We start from the raw sequence: 24,604 nt of genomic DNA, 5'->3' as shown, positions 1-24,604 counted from the left end.
TCTAAATGGCGTTTTGGAGTCTACAAGAACCGTCTTCCGGACTCCAAATGATGTGACCGTATGCTAATGAGGCGGGGGAATTTGCATCCATGCCTCATTAGCATATTTCGGGCCGTGTATTACCATGCCACTTTCGAAGTAAGTGGCCTGTGCAGAAACGGCCAATAGGTATTTTATTATCTCTGGCTCTTCATTCAGTGAGAACACCACTAAGTAGTGCTGAATGAGCAAGTGAGGCAAAGCCCTCTATGATACTTCTGAAACCAGCAATGCTTTCTCTTATGAACACTTAGCAATAAGTTTTGTTTTATTTTTTAAATCTTTTCAAGTTACAGCTGAAGTGGGAAGTCATTTTATAACATTATACAGGTCCCAAAAAACATAAAAGGTCAAGTTCACTCTTCTGCATTGGATAGGAAATTACATTGGCCCATGGTATCCAGACACCAGGAATATTCCTGGCCTGGTGTTCAGCTTTGCTAAAGTTTGGGGCCAGGTCTCCTCCCCAGTCCCACATGCATCACCCCACCTGCCTGCTGCCTCCTGCAGTGCAGTAGGGCTAGAGTGGTTTCTAGTGGCTATCCTTCTGTGTGACTGCTGACTTTCCTCCACCCAGGGGCCCCAGGCTCATTCCTGCTGTAGAGTCCTGGGAGCAGCTTATGGAAATACCCCAACCTTGGGCCCACAGGGTCATGCCTACAGTCATGCTACCAGATTGTCAGGGGGCAGCAGGTGGGCCGTGGCATGCAGCAGGAGTGAGACGGGTGGGGACAGCATCTGGAGAGATGTGAGAAAGCATGTGAACGTGGCAGGTGCGCTCAGGAGATGGGCAGACTGTAGCACGCAGGGAGCCCCTGGGCATTCTGGACACCATCAAAATTTTTGCAGAACTGCCACAAGTAACTCTAAAAGCTTAGAGCTGCCAATACTGAGTTACAGCTTTCTGTTCAAGCCATATCTATTACTGGATATGTCTACTGAAACATCTGTAATCTCTGGGAAAGCTTTACTAGTTCAGTAAATATTTACTCCTGTCCCCTCACCCCCACCCCCAAAAAACCCCAGTCCTTACCTGTGCCATCAAAACTGCTCTCTCGCACAATTAGTGATTTGCTTCTTTTCTTCAACTTCTTCCCTCTTTCTGTTGGGCTTTCTGTTTCTTGAACACCTTCTACACGAAACCACAATGAAACACTGAAGCCCTCAGACATGTGTGGCCAACAATTTTGTCCCACCAAAGGCAAATGGATTGGGGCTACATGCCAAGAAGAAAGAAGCTGGTGAGTCAAATTTTCACCATCTGCTTCCTTCTTATTTTGTGAAATCTTTGCTCTTTTTAGCCCTATGGTCTTGAGTGTAGTAGCTGATTTTTGTGCATAACTGCTATTTAAATTTGGGCTCTGTAGAAAGGGAAAGGAGAGATATTGCAATGGGCTCATATCCATATTCGTCTCTACAATCTTCAAGATACCTTTAAGCAGTATCTCCTAAAATAAATAAAGCAGAAAAATCAGAATCAAAATTGTGTTAACACTATGTAGCCAATATGACAGCACAATATGCAGCTAATATGAAAAGGAATCTCTTCATTCAAAAACTCAGATCCAGACTTTAAGAGGCTTTTGATTTTGCATGCCCCCCTTAAGATACTTTAGACTAATTTCAGAGTTGCCGAGTACTAATTTTAAATCAAGATATAGGCTCCCGACATTTCTGCAGACTATGGCCAAGTTTCTCAAGTAAGAACACACCAAAAAAAATCTCTCAGTACATTTTGAAACACAGTCTTTTTGCTTTGTTGTTCAAATAGTATTTAAGCAGTATGAATGACAGTTACACACATTCTAACCTGTAACGTTACGTTACTACACTTCAAGCCCTATCTTTATCACTACCTGAATGCAGATATTGTGCCAGTCTATTTCTTTAGCATCACTCTTTACAGTATCAAGGAATTTTCTGCTCTGCAGTATACTTACTGTACAAGGTGTTTCCTCTAAAAATATTCTCAAGAGAAGGGTTAGCTCTTCTGCACTTGTCCTTGAGCTCATTAGAGATACTAGAAGGTCTACCAACACTCTCTGACATGCTACATGAAGAATTAAGAGAGTATTAAAATATTTTATACACATATATCATTACTGGTAAAAGTTACTTTTCCAAGACATTAAAATGAGACAGAATAAACTGATAACATTAAAACCACCATATTTCACGAAATGTGCTCAGTTAAGAATCTGAAGTTCTTTCACACAAGGCAGGAACAGACTGAGGAGTTAAACATCTCACCCAATGTTACAGCAAAATCAAGGACCAGAATACATCTACTACTGTAGTTCACTATACTAAGAAAGAAGTTTCTAAGCCAGTGGATTACTATTTATATGGAGTATATTTAACAACTATTCACACAGGAACATCTAAAAAGAGACCATTCTAAATTTTGCATCTTTTATACATAACCTACTAAAATTACATACAGTAATTTAAACCATTTAATAAACACCTGATAGCAATGATTTGTGCAGGACAGGAAAGCTGGCTGGTCCACAATACATATATTACAATTAAATCATATGGAAATCATAGGCAGGAGATCACAAGTTGCTTAGGTATGGAGACAAGATTAGCTATTAAACAAGCTATGCAGATTATCGTTCCCAGTCTTTCCACAAGCAGCCACATACATTAGAACACTGTTTCCCTCTGCCAGCAGAACACAGCCTTAGCCAAGTAGCTCTGGGCAGCCTGAGGAGCTCATGCTGGGTGAGAGAGCAGTGGAGTCTGCCAGCTGCACTCAGATGCAGCACAGAGGGATAGAGGGCAGTGCTGAGTGGGATGCTCTGTTCAGAGACTCCAGCCCTGATGCCACTTCTCCATGCTCTGACCCACTGTCTGTTGAACAGAGAGTGGCATTTGGGCTGGGATTTGTGCACCAAGCTCGAGAGCAACACCCCCCCCCCCAAAGCAAGGGTAGGGGAGAAGGGCACAGACCACTCAGCAGTGCCCTGCTTCTCTCCATGCAGGGCCTGAGCGCAACCAATAGGCCCCTCTGCTCTCTCCATGCCTCTGCCTGGTGTCTGCTGACCAGAGGTGCTCAGCTGTGAGTTATGCCGGTTATTCAAGTGTGCTAATTAATCAACTAGTGGTTAAACAATAGTTTAACTGTATATTAGTAACCGTATAGCATACAGATAATTTTAGCACTCTTTCAAAAAGTAAACATTTAAAAAAAACACCACCTCACCATGAAAACTGGAGTCCTTCTGTATCAAGATATTTAGGAATTCTCCCAAGAGATTTCTTACCGCTCCCTGCAAGAGAAAACTTTAAAGATTGGTATCTGAGGAGTTCCACATCAGTTTGAAGAGCAACACTCTACAATATTTATTTTAAGTCTATTCCAGCGTTTTTGGAATTGATCTTCCAAAATAAAATGTTGCTGGTGAGATAATTGTGATTTTGAGCATTTGTTTTTTCAAAGATCTATTGAACAAACATGCAAGAAACTGACACGTTCACATGCCTCTCGTTAGGAACCTTTTTTGATCAGGTCATTAAAAAAAATCATTTCTTGAGCCCCTGCCAGCCTGGCAACTACTCAAACTCAATATTCTTACAGATTACATTGCCAAAAACATGGCATAGGTTCCTGCATCACCACATATTTATCAAGTACTGGCATACAGTAGTGTACTGCATAGATGTAAGGAAATTTACCTAAACCATGCAAACAGTGTTTTCACATTTAGAGTAAGCTCAGTTTCACTACTAGCAAAAAATAAAAAAGACTTCCTTCATAACCCAGTCTCCAAACAACCTTTGTTTATAATCACTATGCTGATTAAGCCAACGGATTTTTACTCCTTTTGTTCTTACTAACATTAACTCTTAAGTTTTACATTGTTTGATTTTTGAGTGCAGATTTTGTATGTAATTTTACATTTATTTTTCATGATTAAGAGATTGCACTACAGTACTTTAATGAAGTGAACTAAAAATACTATTTTTGTTTTTACAGTGGGAATATATAATATAAAATTAGCACTATACACTTTGTAATCTGTGTTGGAACTGAAATCAATATATATTGAAAACGGATCCAAAAATAGTTGAATAAATGACACTGTTTAGTCATACAATTAGTCGTACTTAATTTTTTTTTTAAAGTTTTGACAGCCCTACACATTTTAATTTTTATATTTTCTTCAGGCTTTTCTGTCTTAAGGAATAAGGTTTATTTAAATGAATCCTTGGTGGGGAAAAAGTGATAAAACATACAATCAAACACCTTCTTTCTTCATGGAGCTACTGGATGCTTTAGACTTCTAGGAGTAGCTCCTGTTTATATTTAAAATACATTCAATTGTATTAAAATTACCACTTTCCCCTTTTTGATGTCATCATAAAACTCCAGTCATCACTGGCAATGCAATATGAAAAAAAACCCTAGATGAATTAACTTAGTCAAAAATACCAGAGAGGCAGCTCTGCTGGTCTGCATTCTAACAAAACAGCAGTCACGTGACACTTGAAAGACTAAAAATGATTTATTCGGTGATGAGCTTTTGTGGGACAGACATAATAAATCATTTTGTTAGTCTTTAAAGTGCTACATGGCTGCTGTTTTGTTGTGTCAAAAATACCAGGTCAAGTCCCCACAAGCAAAACTATCAGAAGAGCAAAACAAAAAGCAGTCAAGTAGCACTTTAAAGACTAGCAAAATAGTTTATTCGGTGAGCTTTCATGGGACAGACCCGCTTCTTCAGACCATAGCCAGACCAGAACAGACTCAATATTTCTCAACTCAATCAATCAGAAGAGCAAAATGACTATAGTTTATCAAGACAATTGTTTATATTTGTACCAGCACAGGAAGTGAATCTCAAAGTATTTTGGGATATAATTACAATAAGTACTTTACTATAGTGCTCAGAAATGGCGGTTATGGTTGGTACTTCACAAACACGTAGTAAGACGATCCCTGCCTCAATTTCCATCCAAACAGACAACATAGATCAAGTGTGGCAGGAGAAACAGGAACAGTGAGTTAGCTCAGCAAACCAGCAGCCAAGGCAAAAACATATTTCGTGACTTAGAACAGCACCTTGGTTACTAAACCATCCTGCCTCTGTATAATACACTGCAATCATCTCAGGCCAAAGATTAACCAGAAGATTGTCCTAGGCCAGAGTCCTACCATCTTTTTGAAAGCTAACAGCAGCGTGTAGATAAGAGATGGAGCAAGTGATTCTGACATCTAATAGAAAGTTATGTAGTAGCTTAAGAAATATGTTTTAAAACCATTGGCTGTCTGACTCAAGTTTGATTGTAGAACAGGGCTGGCCAATAATTTTTGATGAGGGGCACTCAAGATTTTGGTAAGCGATCAAGGACCTCACTTTTCTATAGGAGGATTGCATGGCATCGGACATAGGTTGGGTGCAGAACAGAACTTGGGTGAAAGAGACTGGGATGCAGGACAAAGTTGGGGATTAGAGAGGTGGATTTGGCAAAAGGAGTTGGGCCTGGGTGCGGGTACATGTGCAGGAGAGGATTCTGGCCTTGGAGAGAGGTGTAGGAGAGGGTGCAATGTCTGGGAGGGAGTTCTGAACTGGCATCCATGTTACTCCAGAGGCAGGATCTAGCTGGGAGGCATGTACCTGGGCAGCTCCCTGAGGCAAATGTCTGCTCCATGTGGCTCTCTGCATGCTGCTTCCCTATGTCATTCCCCCTGCCACTCCTCGCCAGCAAAGTCTCTGAGCCGCTATTGGCTGGAAACCAGACAATAGGAGCTAGGTGATTTTTGATGGGGAGCAGGGCAGTGCATGAAGCCTCCCACTTTCCTTGGGGTATGGAGCAGAGCAGCCACACAGTTTTAAGCAACTTGCAGTTGTATGCCAGACGGTCCCAGTGGGGAAGCCCCAGGGCTGGATCTGCTGACTTGGCAGGCCACATCCAGCCCACGGGCCATATCTTGCCACCCTGCTCCAAAGAAATGGTTTGGGGAAGGGGTGTCAAACACATTACAGTAAGTTTGACACTGTCCTTCAACAATTAACTTGGGCATGCTAGTTTCTGTATGAAACTATGAGGGAGCAAAATAAGAGCATAAAATGCTTCAGAAATATTTAAAGATCAAAAGACTTCCAGGGAACTGCAGAAACATATTCACAGAGTGTGAATGGCCTTCTGCCATATGTGGGGTTTGTCTTTAACCAGTCAGTCAGTCTCCTTTTAACTGCATTGTGCACAAGAATTACCTGGGGGCTGTATGGTGCTAGCAAAGGGCTTGGGGGTAGGCAGGGGGTGGAATCAAGTAGCCAGAACAGAGGAAGGAGTTATTGCTCTTGCATACACAAGCATTTGGCCATATGCTCAGGGTACTCTCCACACCCCTGGCCCTGTGCTGCCTCTTTCCACCTATTCCACCCTGCTACTGTAAAATAACAAAAGAAATAGTATTTTGCAGTTTACCTCATACAAGTACTGTAATGCAATCTCCATCATGAAAGCGTAACTTGCGAATGTAGATTTTTTTTTGGTTGTGTAAACTGCTGCCCCAAAACAAAACAATGTAAAACTATAGCACCTACCACTCCACTCAGTCCTACTTCTTTTTCAGTCAATCACTCAAACAAGTCTGTTTACATTCATGGGAAACACTGCTGTACGCTTCTTATTTACAATGTCACCTGAAAGTGAAAATGCTTGCATAGCCTTTTTAAGCAGATGCTGCAAGGTATTTATATGCCAGGTACATTAAACATTCATATGCTCCTTCATATGAAGCTCCTTCACATTCCAGAGGATGTATCCACGCTGATGATGCTCATTTAAAAAAAAAAACTGTAATCAAATTTGTGACTGAACACCTTGGGGGACAAATGTACTATTTTTTACAATGCAAAATATTTTAAATAAAAAAATATAAAGTAAGAACTGTACACTCTGTATTCTGTTATAATTGAATATATTTGAAAATGTAGAACACATGCAAAAATTTTAATTATCGTTTGACAGTGCAATTAACTGATTACTTTTTTCAAATTGCTTGACAGGTCTATTTTAAATGATGTAATGAAGTAGACGGTGGTAACTTAAATCTACACGTCACTAGTTATAACTGCAGTCATAAAAATGCCAGTTTATATAAAATATTCAAATATTCAACAGTGGATATGATGCAAGAAAATATACTTGAATATTTTCATGGTTCCCTTGCACAATATTTTCATCAATTTCATATTATTATGCTATGCAAGTTTGATTTGTTAATCGTATTAATTGTCAACCTGCTGAATAAGGTAAGTGGCATTTTTCTCCTTCTGCTTGACGACTTTCAAGAAGCTCTGGAAAGCATGGGCAAGTACATCGAGGCTTGGATTGCCAGCGGAGAGCAAGTTTAGTTCTAGCATACAGATTTCAGGGTATATTAATTCTCCTTCATTGAGGTTTTCCATTAGATCATTGGTATATCTTGAAGGAATCACGCATCCCAGTTCTCTCTTAAATTCTGTTCCTGGAACAAAACCAAACATTTTGTTGACTGTTTGGGTGCGTTTGTTACTTGTTAGGTTTGGTTTTAAGGTTACTACAGGTTGAACCTCTCTAGTCTGTCACACTTGACCAGTGCTGAATAAGAGAATTTGCAGATCCATGGTAGGTCAAGATTGTCTAGCAGCATTACCAATACTGTCACAGCTTACTGGGCTCTTAGAAGATATGTAGGAGTAAATTAGAGCTAAACAACACAGAACTCAGAGCCAGGACTGGTGGCGGTAAACAGATGTTATGGGACCATTGAAACTTGGCTACACACACGATAAATGGTCATCTAGCCAACTAAAATCATGCTGGATTATGGATGTTGCTGAACAAGTGTGCACCAAACTAGAGAGGTTCAACTGATACTATTTGAAACAATTGCAAGTGGTGGATTTATTAGACATCTTGTGCAAACAATTCAGGTAAGCCATAAAAGCTCTGAAATCTTCTCTTACTCAGAGATTTAAAGTAAACAATATGGTTAGCCATTTAATATATATACAAAAATACTGTCTAATATCTATGCTGCACAAATTTACAGTATACATGGAACTACTGACAGATCAAACTGAAATTTCAGATCCAACTCAGTTTTAATTAATGCAAGAACTAGGGGACACCAAATGAAATTGATGGGTAGTAGGTTCAAAACTAATAATAGGAAATTTTTCTTCACACAGCGCAGAGTCAACCTGTGGAACTCCTTGCCCGAGGATGCTGTGAAGGCCAGGACTCTATTAGGGTTTAAAAAAAGAGCTTGATAAATTTTTGCAGGTTAGGTCCATAAATGGCTATTAGCCAGGGATAAAGTATGGTGCCCTAGCCTTCTGAACAAGGGCAGGAGATGAATCACTTGATCATTGTCTTCTGTTCTCCTTCTCTGGGGCACCTGGCATTGGCCACCGTCGGCAGACGGGATACTGGGCTGGATGGACCTTTGGTCTGACCCAGTATGGCCATTCTTATGTTCTTATGTAATGCATACTTTTGATCAAATTGTTATACAAAAGCAAATATTTACATTGTAAGATTAATTTGAAAAACGAATTTTGTAGCAAGAACAATGGATGTGCATGTTATCAGGAAAGTTAGTGTGTGTTCGAAAATTAAAAATCAGACTAAAATATTTTTCAGTGTTATCCTGGTAAAAACTGAACATGGATTTACAAAGAGCACCATTTACTTATGCTCCTATCTGGAGAAGAAATTGTCATTTGTGCCCAATCAATAACACACATTAGCAGTGTTGCCGCTAATTTTTTCCATTCATGGGCAGAATAAGTTTTGCTATGAAACACGTGCTGCTGCTGATTGTGGATGCTCCGCTCATCAACTGGGTGGCACCTGAATCTTTGCTAGGTAGCTGCCCATGGGCTCATCGTACAGGAAAGTCTGCACATTAGTGAAAATGACTAAACTATACACTCATCCCTCATTAAAGGAGTACTTTACTTATGAGTGCTGGCTTAAACAAGGGACACATATACTTACCTTTGTTCACTAGACGAGTGAACTCCCCCCATTAATATGAGCCTTACCCTCTTCCCACAGCTCCAACTCACTGGAGCCTGAACCCGTGCTCCCGCCGATGCCGGCCCCAACCACCGCAGCCTAAACCTTCCCCCACCCCAGCCAGCCCTGCACCCCCAAACCGCTGCAGCCTGACACCACCCCCACCGGCCCCAAACTGCCACTGCCTGACTCCCTGCCCCCGCCCCCCCCAACTGGCCCTGTGGCCTCAAACTACAGCAGACTGACCCCCCCACCAGCCCCTAAGCCCCATCCCACTGCAGCCTTAACCTCCCCACCTGCCCGACAGAGCCAAACTGCAGCAGTCTGAACCCCCCAACCACCCCACAGACCCAACCGGCCACCAGGTTTTAACCCTCCTTCCTGCTCATGACCCCAGACTGCCCCCAGCCTTTAACACTCCCCAACCTCCCCCCTCCCACTCAAACCCAAGATTCACTTACCTTTCAAAAGCAGCACCACATGCTGCCACTCCCTTGCCGAGTTAGGAGCACTAGGAACCAGAGACTTTAACATGTATTTTAATGGAAATTTAGTGTCCCTCTTACGAGTTTTCGCCTATGAGCAGAAAGCTGGGAACCAACTGAGCTTGTATATTGAGAGGTGAATGTACTTCAGAGCAAATTTGCAACAAGCAAAGAGTTAATGCATAAAACCTTTCCGCATAACATTTGGCACAAACAGACATGAACTACTACCCTACCCTGCAATAAAGTTATTGCATACTGTTAAAAATGACCCAAACTGAAAATCTGTTACTGACTCTGCAATCCATTCTACATGTGCATTTCAGGAAAAGCCCCGTACTCCACATTAATCCTATCGTAAAAGCTAACTCATAAAATAGTTAAGATAGTTTTGCCTGATGCTTCTGCAAAGTTTACATTTACCTTCATCCTTGCTTCCACTGTCGTCACTTTCAGTATCCGCTTCATAGCCTTCTTCTTCAGCAAAGAGTTTGAAACTACAACACTGTGATTCTTCAGCTTCTTCAGGAAGGTCTTCAGGTTGGGATACGGACTCCTTTTCATTGTGATGCATCTGTGACACCAATATTTAAAAAATATATAAAAATAGAAGCTAATAGGTGGGGGATTTTCTTTAGAAGCAAAGATGAGGGTTGATTGTTTTTTTAAATGGAAAAAAACACAACATATATTTTAAAAATAAACAGGAAAAAGGATTGTCTGAAGGGATTCATGCTCCTACAGACTTATTCTGGTAGCACAGTTAAAAAGCATACGCATGTGTGTGTGTGAGAGAACCAGAAAAATCCAGCTTCTGATCCAACTCAGTCACCAACAGTGACCCTGAGCAAATACCTTCATCTCTTCTCTTCCCTTCCATTTCCCTATCTGCAAAATGGGAATAACAACTCCATACCTTGCAAAGGCTGTTGGGGCCGTTGGGAGAGAAACACCAGGATCACCCACCCACAAGGAAGACCTTTCTTGAAGATTTTTTTTTTTTTGGGGGGGGGGGGGGGGGCAATGAGGGGATTTATCCTTGTGTAGAGCAGAAAGTGAACTGAGACAAGTTTCAGATGTATTCTCCCTGAATCAATGCTATGATTTATATATAGCTTGCTTGTTTTTCCTTTTGTGCGTAAGAAACTTCATTTATGATCTAAGCAGTGACTAAAACAAGCATCCAATAGCAGTCAGTGGTGTTTACATATGTCCATCAAGTAATAATACCCCATAAAAGCATTACTAGTTGTAAAAAAGCTTGTGCACACATCCGTTGATAGTGTGACAATGTATGCGTTTTTTTTTTTTAAGATAACTAGCACTGATAGGCCTGATCCAGCAAATCTTTACACATGCACGTAATCCCCTTAAACTAGAACATTTCTGTTTAGTTTGAGTACTAATAAGGTTGCATACCTTTTCCGTTGTCTCTTCAGAATGATCCAAATCAGCAGAATAATTTCCCAATGCTACTCGAAGCAGTGAGTCTAATAAAGGTTTTGCCAAGTAAGTTTCAATTGCTTTTGACTGAACAAGCTGGTCCCGCATTTCAAGTAATATATCTTCCAGACTCACATTCTAAAGAAAACAAAACCACACCTCTTATGCTTGTTGTTAAAAATCACCAGTGCTGGTTTTGGTTAAATAAAACAGAAAGTCTTTGCTATATTCAGCTCCAGTATTTATACAGTGATTATTTTATCCTACTTCTTCTTTTTGTTTTTAAAAAAAACATTTCCTGTCCACCATCACCCTCATTTAAAAAGAGGGAATTACACTGTCATTTCCATTCCCATTTCCATCCCAATCACTTGAAATTGTATGATCGGTTATTGTTATCCTGTAAATCAAAGAATATTCATGCTGCTGAAATTTAGGGAATTAGTGACTTCCCAGTTAACAGCACAAAGCAAATACAATCACATTTTTAAAAGTGTCATTTATTTCTGGGCTTTACATTCATCAGGTTCCACAAACATTACTCTTAACATCACTCATTCTTCACAAAGCAAATCAGAAGCCCTGGTATCTAGTATATTGACTTCCAGTCTCATCCCTAACCCTCAAAACCACGCTGCTTTTCCACGGCATGCTACTAAATGAAAATCCAGAATATTGAACAAACAAACATTTTGACACTTTGGAGGTCCATAATTATTTGAACACATATAGTGGACTTAAATCGCGCAATTTTTCTTATCTTCTAGAAATTCTTCTGTTTAGCTCTTTCCTCCTACGCCCATTTGAGGTGTTACGCTCTGTCCAGGATTCACCCCTAGCACTCCTTTCATTGATTCACCACTATTAACTTCACGTTATGTTTTACTTCCTTCTATAAAATTTATAAAGGTTCTGCTATAAACTTTATATAGCCCATGCACCAAACACCTCCCTCATCTTCAAAACCCATCTCCTTTACTTAACTTTCCAACACATACATCCTCTTTATACAACCTCCTCAATGCATGGACCTAACTGCTTTTTTAATTGTCAGCCAAAATACGGTACTGTATTAATAAGGAGAACTACCCTTGGTTCACTACTGAAATGAGTTTTACAGGTAACAAAGTATTGTACATATTATATCTTTTAAAAAGTTTACGTAAATGACATATTTACCTGATGAAGCAACTCTGCTTCCGCTTTCTGTTGGGTATTATTTGCGCTGTGTAGAAAAATAGTCAGCAAAGCTTCCAGAAGTCTTATGCTTTGAAGTGACCACTCAGTCTCTTGCCTTACAGACTTCTTTAATTCCTCAAGCTCAGCAACAGAAGCAACCAATATTTGTTCCACTTTCAAAGAATTGTCACAGGAGACAGATTCAGATATTGGTTGTCCAGTCGCATCAGGATTTTCATCAAAACTATTCAGCTCTGATTGTGGCAACACTTTGTTCACAGTCAAGTGAGATGAATCTTCTTTGAAATCTTCATTAGGAAGACTGCCATTTAAAGCTTTATTATTTTCACTTAAGTTTCTTTCCTTTTTCTCTTCTTCCAGTTCTTTATTTTTGGCAAGTTTCTGGATTATCATTACTATTAATCTATGACAAACTTCAAAACCACCAAGTCTATGGAATTGTCTCTGGAAAACTGAACTACACAAATAGATCCAACGACACATGGACCAAATGTCTGCTGTCCGGTGTGTATGTTCTGAGGAAGGTAAAGTGAGGCTCTCTAGTGACAGACATGGCAGCTTGTGACTCAAAGGCTCACTGGCTGTGCTATCATAGCCTGATGTATCTTCAGAATCATTAGTGGAATCCCGATCACACTCTTCTTCTTTACTTACACACAAAAAAGCCACACAGAGAAACAAGTTTATCAAATTGACATGAACATCTTGATTGACACACTTTCTCTTCTTTGGATAAGATTCTCTGAGGCCTGCATAAAACTTGTGCAGGCTTTGAGGAACATCAGAAATCATCTGCTGGCTACAAAAGGAAGTCACTACATCTGAAATGGACTCCTTTTGCTCATTTTCCATACCCTCTAGTTCTGGCATTGCTCGATCTTTCTGCTGCTGTCCAAGGCAGAATATCAGAGTTTCAAATACTTTCAGAGAGTGACTTCTTGCAGAATCTAAATAATTCAGTTCTGTTATTTGATTCACTCCATTACAACTTAAGAACAAATTTTGTATTATCCTATGGGAGAAAACACACAAAAAACATTATATAAGCTGAGCATAAACAGTTTTTTAGATTCTTTATCCCCGAGACCTTAGCAGAACACACTAAGATTCAAGAAAGTTATTTTTACAATAAAATATATACTTAAGAATTATGTACCAGGGTTGAAATAGTTAGATAGGAGTCAACCTTTGTCTTAATTCCAACACTTTCTCAGTAACTGCTCTTTTGTCAAGAATCTACAGAGGACATCTCCTGCATTACTATGGAGTCCTGATTAAGGATAAACCATTTGATAGTGGGGAGAGAAACCACGCGATCTTGCTATTCAACTAGGCAATGCATAATGACAGACTACTATAATGCACTTGTTGCGGATTGGAAGATGCTGCTGTTTAGGGCCACAAGATGTTTTAAACTAACTTCTATGGTTAAATTAAATTTACTCCAGAAGGTTTGGCACTTGCCTTTATGCTACACCTATGCCTGAGTGCTTATTTGTAAAGATCACCAATCACTTAGAATTAGGAAACATGGTAAAAGAAGAAGAATTTTTAAATGTTGTTGTCCCTCTTGTTTCTATTACTCACTGGCTGTGTCTACACTACAAAAATAACTTCGAAGCTGAGAGTCTACACATACCCTACTTCGAAGTTAATCAAAACTAGGGCACTACTCTATTCCTAGGAACAGAGTAAGGACTTTGAAGTTGGGCTCAAAGTAAGGGAAAATATGTGTAGACTCTCCGGTGCCTAACTTCGAAGTTAGTTCCTAGTGTAGACACACCCACTGGGAAGCAAAAATTCCTTTTGAATCATTACATAACCACAATGAGCAAAAATATTTTTTTTTAACATGGTGCAGTTTTCAAACAAACGAAGTTTCAATTTTATCTGAAATATTTTACAATCAGATTTTTTCAGTCTGATGTGTTAAAATAACATTATACCCCACAAAATATTACTGATTAACCATTGTGTAAAAAAGGTACTTTTCTCTCATTAACCCAAATGCCCCTTATCTAGATATACGTATGCCCCTCAAAAAGTTATTAGTTTATACAGATCTTAACACAAAATCTCTAATGTTTTAGATATTTACATATTTCTGTAACATCAAGCCTATAACTTCCTTCTTCCCTCCTTCCTCCCAATGAACCAAGACTACTTAGTTGTGGACATAGGCTACAGAGCTTAAGACTTATAATCTCTTATTTGGAAATGATTTAGATAAATATGTATACCCCAGTGAGGATGAACTGCCCAAAAGTGGACACAGCACTCCAGCTGTTCTCATTTTGACCTGCACAATAATTTCCTTTTTATTATAGTAATCATTTGATGAAACCTTTACTGTGATCGAGCAATGTGTTCCAAAATTCACATTGCTAACTGAAATCCTCATGTCCACTACTTTTTTTTTAAACAGCTTTTAAATTTCCATGGTAACCAGAATAGCTAAATTTTGCCTCTAAGTTTTCTCAGGATGTTACAAGTTTGATTTTACTATGCATCCTGAGCAGTCTGTCTTTATAAGTCACCACAAATGTCAGAGTTCATTTGAAGTTTTCAGGGTTGCAACTGGGCCACATAAAGCCACAGTCCCTCGCAGGAATTAACTCACATCCTTGTTAGTTTTTAGCACATACAATACTTGTGTAAATGTAACAATCTGCAGATTTTTCCATAGTCTTCCCTTTATAGTTCATGTTTTGCAACTGCTGCCATTACTTAACCATTTAAAAAAAATGAAAGTGAAGCTTGTCTGTATTAAGATATTGAAAACAGAGTGAAGCAACAAAGCTGCTCCTTATTTTGGAATTATAAACAATCCTGCCCCAAGGTTCTAATTCCCTCACAAAAACACCAGAAACCTAGTCATCACTTCCAACAAATGTTTGAGTAGTATACACTATGATATACAAACCTATTCTACATAAAATTTTCACACACTTCTATTTTATAGCATAGGTACCATCATCCCAGATTCATGACCTTCTGGAGTTTATGAATTTATTGGTAAAGGGTAGGATTGAGACCTTTATCTGATTATTTACACTTCACATCATCTTAATTTGAGTGTGAACTGCAACCCAACAGCAAATTCATTACATTTTAATCAGTGATTAATGTACAAACATTTCTGTAATTTACAGCTACAGTTCTCCCTTTAATAAATACAAACCTTGATTTAAATAATGCAGGTAGCGTCTGTAAATAAATTTGAAGTACCTCCTGTGGTAAATGTTGGCTATGACAGCTGCATAAGTGATTGCATGCCGTGGCTATACCTAGTTGTTGAGAGTGATGAGCTAATGCAACCCCTCTCTGTAGCACAGGGTTATATACATAGTTGTATAACTTCCACTGAATCACCACATTGCCCTTTTGGATTAAATGACAAATGTGAATTGCTATCTGCACACTGCGTAGCTTGTCTTCTTCAAAAGCAACGTCCCGGTAAGCCTCCAAAGCATCCCACTTCAACAACATGTCTTCAGATCCACTGCTAGGCAAAATCCCTTGAAACCTGTAAGAAGGACTTGAAAAATTTGATGCAAGCCCAATATCAGTCGAGGTATTTTGCAGGGTATCTTCTAGCTCAGCCAGCTGGTCACAGTCAATAGTACAAATATTGCAGGCTGCCTGTATAATTTTTTGAGAAACTTCAGCTCCTCCCAATTGATCCAATATGAACATATTAAGGATGCTCAATATGTGCTGCTGGAAGTTTTTTAATACTGGTAACCTGGAAGCTTGAAGTAGTGGAGTAATCACAGACTTTGGATCCATACAACAGCATATTCCTACATTATGCACACCTGAAAGAATCTGAGCACAAGTGCTACTTAAAGAAACTTGCTGAAGCAAGTAAAAACATTGATGAGCACAAACAGCAATGCAACAACAGCGCTCAGGATAATGAACTTCTCCATCGACTATGTCCTCAAAAGGGTTTCTGGAAACTTGGTTTTTAAAAGCAGAAACTGGAAGCCCCGAAAGATCTCTGTGGTGATGCATGAAGCGAGAATACTCACATCGCCTATGCCTCTTTCTTGTACACATTGACTGATGAAGCTGTTCTGATTTCACTTTTTTGATAGTGCTGATTATTTTCATAATGCTGTTGATTAGGGCTTTTAGGTGTTCTGAGGCTTCAGTAGTTATTTCCTCATCCCTTGCAACCAGCCATTCCATTTGAAGAACTGCCATTTCATATAGCTTAAATCCCTGGTGTTGTATAAATTCATGAATGAGATCCACTGCTTGACTAAAATAAAATGGATTGGAAGCTGCACTCTGAAGACAACAGATCAAAATCTGCAAAACTCCTTCCAGAAGCTCAGGTAAAAGAATGTCTCTGTGACAATACCTGGGAAACACAAAGTTATCCTGAACCTCCTGTAGTGTTTTCTCCTGTGATGGAGTGAAAGGATCAGACTGCTTTTCCAAATACATGCTGATTTTTAAAGCTGCTTTAAGTAAGTCTGTTAAATTTTTTCTCAAGTTATCAGGCATAGTTTCAGCATTGGCAATATCTACGGACAAAAGGTGAAGCACTGTTCTAAAGAGCATCCTTTGAACCAGAGCCACAGGTTCTTCCGTCCAGCCTGCAGAAACCACTTCACTTTCTGCAGCATTACTTACATGGCAACAGTCTTCAAATCCTGATAAAAATTCTGTTAAAGTGGGCACTACTGTGGCTGCAAGTGCAGAACTGTGATTCAAGGTAACATCAAATTTACATACTTTCTCTAACAATGACAACAAGACATGGCACAAGTCAAACGGAGACTTGTCCATCCTGCTGACTAGTGCTACTGTAGCTGGCTCACTTAAAATTTCAGATTTTGACTCCTCTGCTGGAATGCTCTGTCTGAAGTTTTCCAGGCTCATGGGATCAGGATTAAAACTTTGTACTACTTCTCCTGGTGGCGGATCACCTGTACTTGCAGGGTAACCATCCCTACGTGGGTATGTTACAAAAGGCTGTAGGATTTGGGACCGTCTGTGTTTAATCATTATGGTAATTCTGTCATCCGAATTGCCTTCTGAATCCGAAGTGGACAACTGAGATTTTCTTGCATCTCTCACAGAATACCGATGGGTGGTTTTGCGCTGATGCCTAGCTTTTCGAGACAAAGAATTGAACTTTACAGGCATCTGAGAGGATGGATGAACTTTTCCTTCTGAACTTAGTTCTTCTCGTGTAGCTCTCTGTGAACTTGAATTTGTCTCTTTGGCAAGGCATATGTCAACTGTGAAAGGCAGATTAAAATCTGTTGAAACAAAAATCAGCATATGCATTAAGCTTCAAGTATTAAATACAAGTGTGTTATTTTGAACATACTTTACAACTTGGACATACGTATTTTGGGATACATATTTGATTGGTGTGTTTGAAGGTTTCCCACAGATCACGCTTTGCTTTTATTCATTCTTTAAGATATTCAAGATAATTAAACTAAAAAGCTTTAGCACACAATGGGTATTTACAATTCAGATTCAATAATTTGATATGCTTATTCTCAAAACAGACCCACCAGTTTTAATTTCCTTCTAATAGTAATAGTAATCCAGACTTTGAATTTTCTATACGTTTTCTTGAACAGCATTTATTTCTCTTGTATAAATTAAGACACTACGTTTTGCAGAGAGAAAAATTATATTTAGCAAAATGTAGCTTAGAAACCCTTACTACTTAAACATCCCTTACCTTAGAAGAAGCACAATGACATCCTTTACTCCAGGTATGAGTACACCACAACCAAAATATTACATCTGACAAAGCTACTTGAAGCTCTTTTAATACAACAAGTTGAATACCATTGCTCTTACAATAAAATAATTTGTTTCTATAAAAACCTAATGAAAGGATACTTAACTGCTCACAATATTGTACAAAAGTTGTCTAATCCCACATCACACATTTGAGGCACAATAACTGTGGCTGCCAATCACAATTAACACATGCAATTAACTCAAAAACATTAAATCGCTATTAATTTCAACTAAACTTTTAACTGAACTATTAAACAATTGAATACCTATTAAAATTAAATATCTTTGGATGTTTTTCTGCATTTTAAATATACTAATTTCAATTACAAATACAAATAGTACAGTGCTCACTTTATATTGTTTTTATTATATATTTGCACTGTAAAACAATATAGTATTTTCCAGTTCTCCTCATAGAAGTACTGTAATACAATCTCCACTGTAAAAACATAATTCACAAATGTAAATTTTTGTTACATAACTGCACCCAAAACCAAAGCTAGACACAACTTTGGAGTCCATAAATCCTCTCAACCCTACTTTTTGTTCAGGTAATCTTTAAGACCCACGAATTTTGTTTACATTTACAGGAGATACTGCTGCCTGCTTATTTACATCACCTGAAAGAAACAGGCATTCACATAGCACTCTTGTAGCCACCACTGCAGGAAACTTATCTGCAGATATGCTGGACATTCATATACTCTTTTATACTTTTTAAGTAGCCTGTATGCCTGGACTCAAATTAAGTCCAACAGCTAGAATAGGATGGTTCTAGATAAAGAAGTTATATACCCATTTTTCAGCAATCATGCTGTATGTACTGAGCCAACCAATGGTATAACTCTAGTGTAGACGAGTTTCAGAGATTTTTACCCCAACTTATTGCCCTGGAGAGGATAGCAAAAAAGCCTGTCACTGGGTCTAGGCTAGAGTATAAACCAGTATAGCTGCATTACTGATTAAAACATCATAAGGCATTGATCCTGCTGATCCTCATTCTTTATAAAAAGACATCATTCTGGTGCTTACTTCATGCACTAGAAGTTAGTCCCCCTGTGGCAAAGAATGAACACTTTTCACCCAGAGAGAGAAAAAAGGGGAGGGAAAAATATCTACACAGAAGTGGAGCCAAAGAATCCATAATGAGAGAAATGTTTCTTATGTTAAAAACACTAGTAATGCTACCTAGGGATTCAGCTAAGAAGTGACAAAAATATTTTTACACACTAGTAACAGAGAAAGCTGTGTTAGTCTGTATACTATCAAAATAAAAAAGCAGTCAAGTAGCACTTTTTAAAGTTAAAGACTAACAAAAAAATCTGTCTGTAGGAGAGAACCACCTCCCAACTTTATGAGGATTCTCACCCACGGTCACAGTATATACCACAGGAGCACCAGTCCTGGAACTTTTCCTTGCAACAAAGTCCGTTGCCAGCTTTGTCCACATATCTATTCTGGAGATACCATCACTGGACCTAACCAGATTATTCACAGAATCACAGGCACATTCTTATGTTCCTCAACTAACATCATATATACCATCATGTGCCAACAATGCCCAGATGCTTAGTATTTTGGACAGACTTCAAATTCGCTCAGAAAAAGAATTAATGGGCACAAAACAGACATAAGAACACTCCTGATTCACAAACCGGTCAGTCAATATTTTAATGGAGTGGGCCATTCTGTTAATAACTTAGAAGTCTTAGTTTTAATGAAGAGGAATTTTCACAACAGTCTGCAACGAGAGGCAGCTGAACTCTCTTTTCATACTCAAATTCAACACATTAACACGTGGTTTGAACCGAGATGTGAATTTTCTGGGTCACTATAGGGGCTCTTTTGCACACTTGGGTTAATCTAACCCTTGACTCCCCCCCCACCTTCTGCCCCCTCCTCTCCGATTTGCTCACATTGATAAATTTTTTTCTGATTTGTCAACCTTGATTACATTTTTGGTTCTCTGTGCCTTAAATATTGAGTCTGTTCTGATATGGCTATGGTCTGAAAAAGTGGGTCTGTCCCACAAAAGCTCACCACCTAATAAAATTATTTTGTTAGTCTTAAGCCTTGTCTACACGTGCACGATACTTTGAAGTAGCGGCACTAACTTCGAAATAGCGCCCGTCACGGCTACACTTGTTGGGCGCTATTTCGATGTTAACATCGACGTTAGGTGGCAAGACGTCGAAGCCGCTAACCCCATGAGGGGATGGGAATAGCGCCCTACTTCGACGTTCAACGTCGAAGTAGGGAACGTGTAGTTGTTGCGTATCCCGCAACTTCGAAATTGTGGGGTCCTCCATGGCAGCCATCAGTGAGGGGTTGAGAGACGCTCTCTCCAGCCCCTCAGCTCAATGGTGGCTGCGTGGAGTGGCCCCTTAAAGGTCCCCACCCCCTCCCTTTCTGTGCAGGAAACTGAGAGAGCATGAAGGCAGCAGCAATAACACGCGGCTCGCCTGCACGCTCTTCAGCCATCCACACCCCCAACCGACCTGATGGCTGCCCGGCAGCCCCCCCAGCGCCCTCAGGAAACCCCCCTGAAGGGGAGCCAGGGTTCCCAGGGCAGGAGCCAGGCCGGGAAGCAGCAGCGGGGCCCCTCCTGGATGGAGGCCGAGCTTCGGGACCTGCTGGGGCTCTGGAGCGGGGAGGAGGTGCTCCAGGTAACGGAGAGCAAGAGGCGGAACGCGGATGCGTTCGCTCGGCTGGCTGAGGGCCTGGCCGCCCGGGGTCACCCTGCCCGCACTCCGGACCATGTCCGGAGTAAAGTGAAGGAGCTGTGGCAGGGTTACGCCCAGGCCCGGGATGCGGCCGGACGATCTGGAGCCACCCCCCGTCACTTGCCCCTTTTAGAGGGAGCTCAGGGACATCCTGGGCCCCCAGCACACCTCCTCCCCTCCGGCCACGCTTGACACCTCAGCTGAGGAGCCCCAGCAGGCCCCGGAGGCGGAGTCCGCCCCGGAGGCAAGCCCTGCACCCCGAGGGCCCCCCCAGGAGCCCACCCCCGGGGCACCGGAGCAGGAGCAGGAGGAGGACTCCTCCACCGACACCGGCCTCCAGATCCTCCTCCTGCCATCCCGGAGCAGCAGCCGGGCATCTGCCCCCCGGGTGTCCCCCTACCATGGGAGTGGAACATCAGGTATGTACCCCCCCGGTACACACCCCCGGGGTTGAGGGGCAGGGGTAATAGATATGGCCAGGGCCCTCCACATGCCCAGATGACCATGGCCCCAAGGACAGTAGTGGCATGTCCCTCACAGGAGTGCATCAGCCCCTGCCCCCCCGCCCCCAGCACGACAGTGCCATGCCCCATCCCCGGGGCAGGGGGGAGCGGAACCTCTAGGGTCCCCCGGGGGGAGGGGGTGGGACACCCAGCAGCAGGTGATGGAGTGGGGGGAGTGCAAATGCGAGACTCAGGCTAGATATGAGCAACAAGCTGAATAGCTCCCAGTGGCTAAGGATGATCCTGGGGCTACAACTGGCAGGTTACACCTCTGCCCTGAACAAAGAGGAGGGAGGAGCCGAGCTGGGTTTGAATGGGGGGCCGCAGGTAGAGGCTAGGGGAAGGGAGAGCTAGAAGGCTGCCTGCCTGAGGAGGGGGAAAGCTACACCCCAGAGGGGCACCCCTCGGGGTCTTCTCCCCAGGATGGGTTGGAAGGACTGTCTCTGACTGCTGTACTGTCACTTCTGGGAGAAACTGGGCATCTGTTGCCTAAGAAACCTCTCCTGTCATACCTGCTGAGTGAAGTGAGAGTCACTCCCGCCAGGGGATGGGGTGCAGTGCAGGGGGACCCTTGAACCCCATCACAGCAGCATCTCATGGGGATGGTGAACCTGCAGCACAGGGGTGGGGGGACAAGGGCCACGGCTTGGGGCCCACACTAACAGCTGTCTCCACTCTTCTTCCCCCCCTCCTGTGTTCCGCAGCTGCACCATCGGAAGGACTGGAGAGTGCCGGCGAGGCTTCAGTGGTCCCAGAATCCCCTCTGGGGCCATCGCTCCAGGTCAGCCCCTCGGCGGAGCAACGACCGGCCCCACGATGGGCAAGACGGCGGACCCAGCAGCAGCAGCTGCCGGCAACGGACCCCCAGCTGCTGGCCCTCCACCACCGGCAGGTGGAGGTTGCAGAGCAGTGGCTGCGGGTGGAGCAATGCTACCTCCACCTGCAGGAGCGGGCGCTGGCCTGGCGCCAAGAGGCATGGGGGGCCTACATGCAGACATTCAACCGCATAGAGGATTACCTGGCTCCCCATGCCGCGCCAGCCGCCCCCCTGCCTGCTCCACCCGCTGTGCCACCCGCTGCTCCAGTCGCCATGCCGTCCGCCGTTGCCCCGCCACCGAGGGCCATTCCGCCGAGGGGGACCTGGGGCCAGCTTACACTCGCCAGCTGTATCTTCTGGTCCGCCCAGCCCCCAGCCAGCCCCAGCCAGGGCTGCGGCCGAGATGGGGATCCCGGCTGCCCACCCCCAGTGCTGGACTGTAGGGGCCCGGGGGCCCCCCCTCTTTGTATATATTCCCCCCACTTTTTTGGTTTTTTGCCCTGTGCATAGTTTGCATTTATTTATTTGTGACCCCCGTTTTCACTGTCTGATCCTTCCCCCCCATGTAAACAGTTCTCCCCTTCCTTGTTATCCCTGTTTTTATATTAATATACATACATGTAATATATAAGTTAGTTAGAAGTTCTATAGTTATTATTAAGAAGAATTCAAGTAAACATGTTTGATTTCACAAACAAGTGTCTGCTTTTATTTGTACAAGAAAAGTCGGGGGGGGGTGTGCTGTTGGGTGCTCCGTGGTGTGGGCGTAGGGGCAGGGAGTGTTGTGGAGGATGGGGGGGCAGTGGGGGGCCTGCCAGCGTTTACCCTGCGGCCTCATCGAAGTGGGCCCGCAGGGCCTCCTGGACCCAGGTCCCTTCGGGGTCCACCTGGCAACTGGGGGCAGCGGGTGGCTGCACAGCGGCCCTGCCAGCCTCCACAGCCCAGCCCTGAAAGAAGGCCTCCCCCTTGCTCTCCACCAGATTGTGTAGGGCGCTGCACGCACCCACAATCTGGGGGATGTTGGTGGGGCCCGCATCCAGGCGGGTGAGGAGACACCTCCACTGCCCTTTGAGGCGGCCAACTGTGCGCTCCACCACCTGGCGCGCGTGGTTCAGGCACTGGTTGAAGCGCTCATGGCTGGCAGACAGATGGCCTGCGTACGGGTGCATGAGCCAGGGCCGGAGGGGGTATGCCGCATCTGCAATGACGCAGAGGGGCATGGTGGTGTCCCCCCACAAGGATCTCCCACTGGGGGATGTAGGTCCCCACCTCCAGCCGGCGGCACAGGCCCGAGTTCCGGAATACCCGGGCATCGTGGGTGCTGCCAAGCCAGCCCACATAAATGTCCTGGAAACAGCCCCGGCTGTCCACCAAGGCCTGGAGGACCACTGAGTGGTAGCCCTTCCGGTTGATGTAATGTCCTCCACTGTGCTCCAGGGCGCGGATGGGGATGAGAGTCCCATCCAGAGCCCTGAAGCAATTGGGGAAGCCCAGGCTGGCAAAGCCCGCGATGGTGGCATCTGGGTCCCCAAGCCTCACGAGCCTGTGGAGGAGCATGGCGTTGATGGTGCGGACGACCTGCAGGGGAAGCACATGGGAGAGCACCAATGAGGGGTGAGCAGAGTGTGTGTGGCCCTCCCCTGCCAGGGCCCCCCTCCGCCGCCCAGGGCCCCCCTCCCCTGCCAGGGCTGCCTCCCCTCCTCCCTCCGTGGGTCCTCTTACCTCCATGAGGACAGCCCCAACGGTGGCCTTGCCGACGCCAAACTGCTGTCCCACGGATCGGTAGCTGTCTGGAGTGGCCAACTTCCAGACAGCGATGCCGACCCGTTTCTCCACAGGGAGGGCATGCCGCATGGCGGTGTCCTGGTGCCCGAGTGCGGGGGTGAGCCACTGGCATAGCTCCAGAAATGTCTGCCGGCTCATCCTAAAGTTCCTGAGCCAGCGGTCGTCGTCCCACTCCCCAAGCACCAGACGCTCCCACCAGTCGGTGCTGGTGGGGTAGCTCCACAGCCGGTGGCGTATGAGGCGGCGGGGGGCCGGGGTGCTGCAGGGTTGGGGGTTGCGTCCTCCTCCCCTGCGGGCAGCTCCTCCTCTGTGGCAAGGAGGTGCTCAGCTGCCTCCTGCCTGGCATGGAGCAGGGCGAGCACTGCTCCTGCAGGGGCGGCTGGGTGGACCTCTGGCTGCTGCTGCTGCTGGGGGTCCATCATGACTGCGTCGCCCGAGGTGTGCTATGGCTCTGCAGACTGCGTGCTGTGCAGGCTGAATGTGTCTGGGAGGGCCCCTTTAAGGGAGCGGCTAGCTGTTGCCCCGGAAGCGCTAGTCCGCCCTGTGACCCTGTCTGCAGCTGTGCCTGGCACCCTTATTTCGATGTGTGCTACTTTGGCGTGTAGATGTTCCCTCGCAGCGTCTATTTCGATGTGGTGCTGCGCAACGTCGATGTTGAACATAGACGTTGCCAGCCCTGGAGGACGTGTAGACGTTATTCATCGAAATAGCCTATTTCGATGTCACTACATCGAAATAAGCTACTTCGATGTAGCCTTCACATGTAGACGTAGCTTTAAAGTGCTACTTGACTGCTTTTTTGTTTTGATT

The 24,604-nt window shown here is 43.5% G+C and overlaps 1 protein-coding gene across 1 annotated transcript in view; it reads right to left on the bottom strand.

The window, feature by feature from the left end:
• Positions 1–24,604, bottom strand: part of LYST (lysosomal trafficking regulator) — a 172,316-nt gene that overhangs the window by 104,203 nt on the left and 43,509 nt on the right. The window contains exons 5-13 of the mRNA XM_074990129.1: positions 15,370–17,464; positions 12,168–13,200; positions 10,965–11,126; positions 9,969–10,119; positions 7,296–7,522; positions 3,248–3,314; positions 1,980–2,089; positions 1,472–1,487; positions 1,073–1,171 (exon numbers count right to left, since the gene is read on the bottom strand). Of these exons, the coding sequence (XP_074846230.1) occupies positions 1,073–1,171; positions 1,472–1,487; positions 1,980–2,089; positions 3,248–3,314; positions 7,296–7,522; positions 9,969–10,119; positions 10,965–11,126; positions 12,168–13,200; positions 15,370–17,464 (3,960 nt within the window). The remainder of the gene's footprint in view (positions 1–1,072; positions 1,172–1,471; positions 1,488–1,979; positions 2,090–3,247; positions 3,315–7,295; positions 7,523–9,968; positions 10,120–10,964; positions 11,127–12,167; positions 13,201–15,369; positions 17,465–24,604) is intronic.

The sequence above is a fragment of the Carettochelys insculpta genome, chromosome 3 (genome assembly GCF_033958435.1).
Source record: "Carettochelys insculpta isolate YL-2023 chromosome 3, ASM3395843v1, whole genome shotgun sequence".
Taxonomy (NCBI): Eukaryota; Metazoa; Chordata; order Testudines; family Carettochelyidae; genus Carettochelys; species Carettochelys insculpta.
The sequence above is the reverse complement of the archived record's forward strand: the minus strand, read 5'-3'. Positions and strand labels throughout refer to the sequence as shown.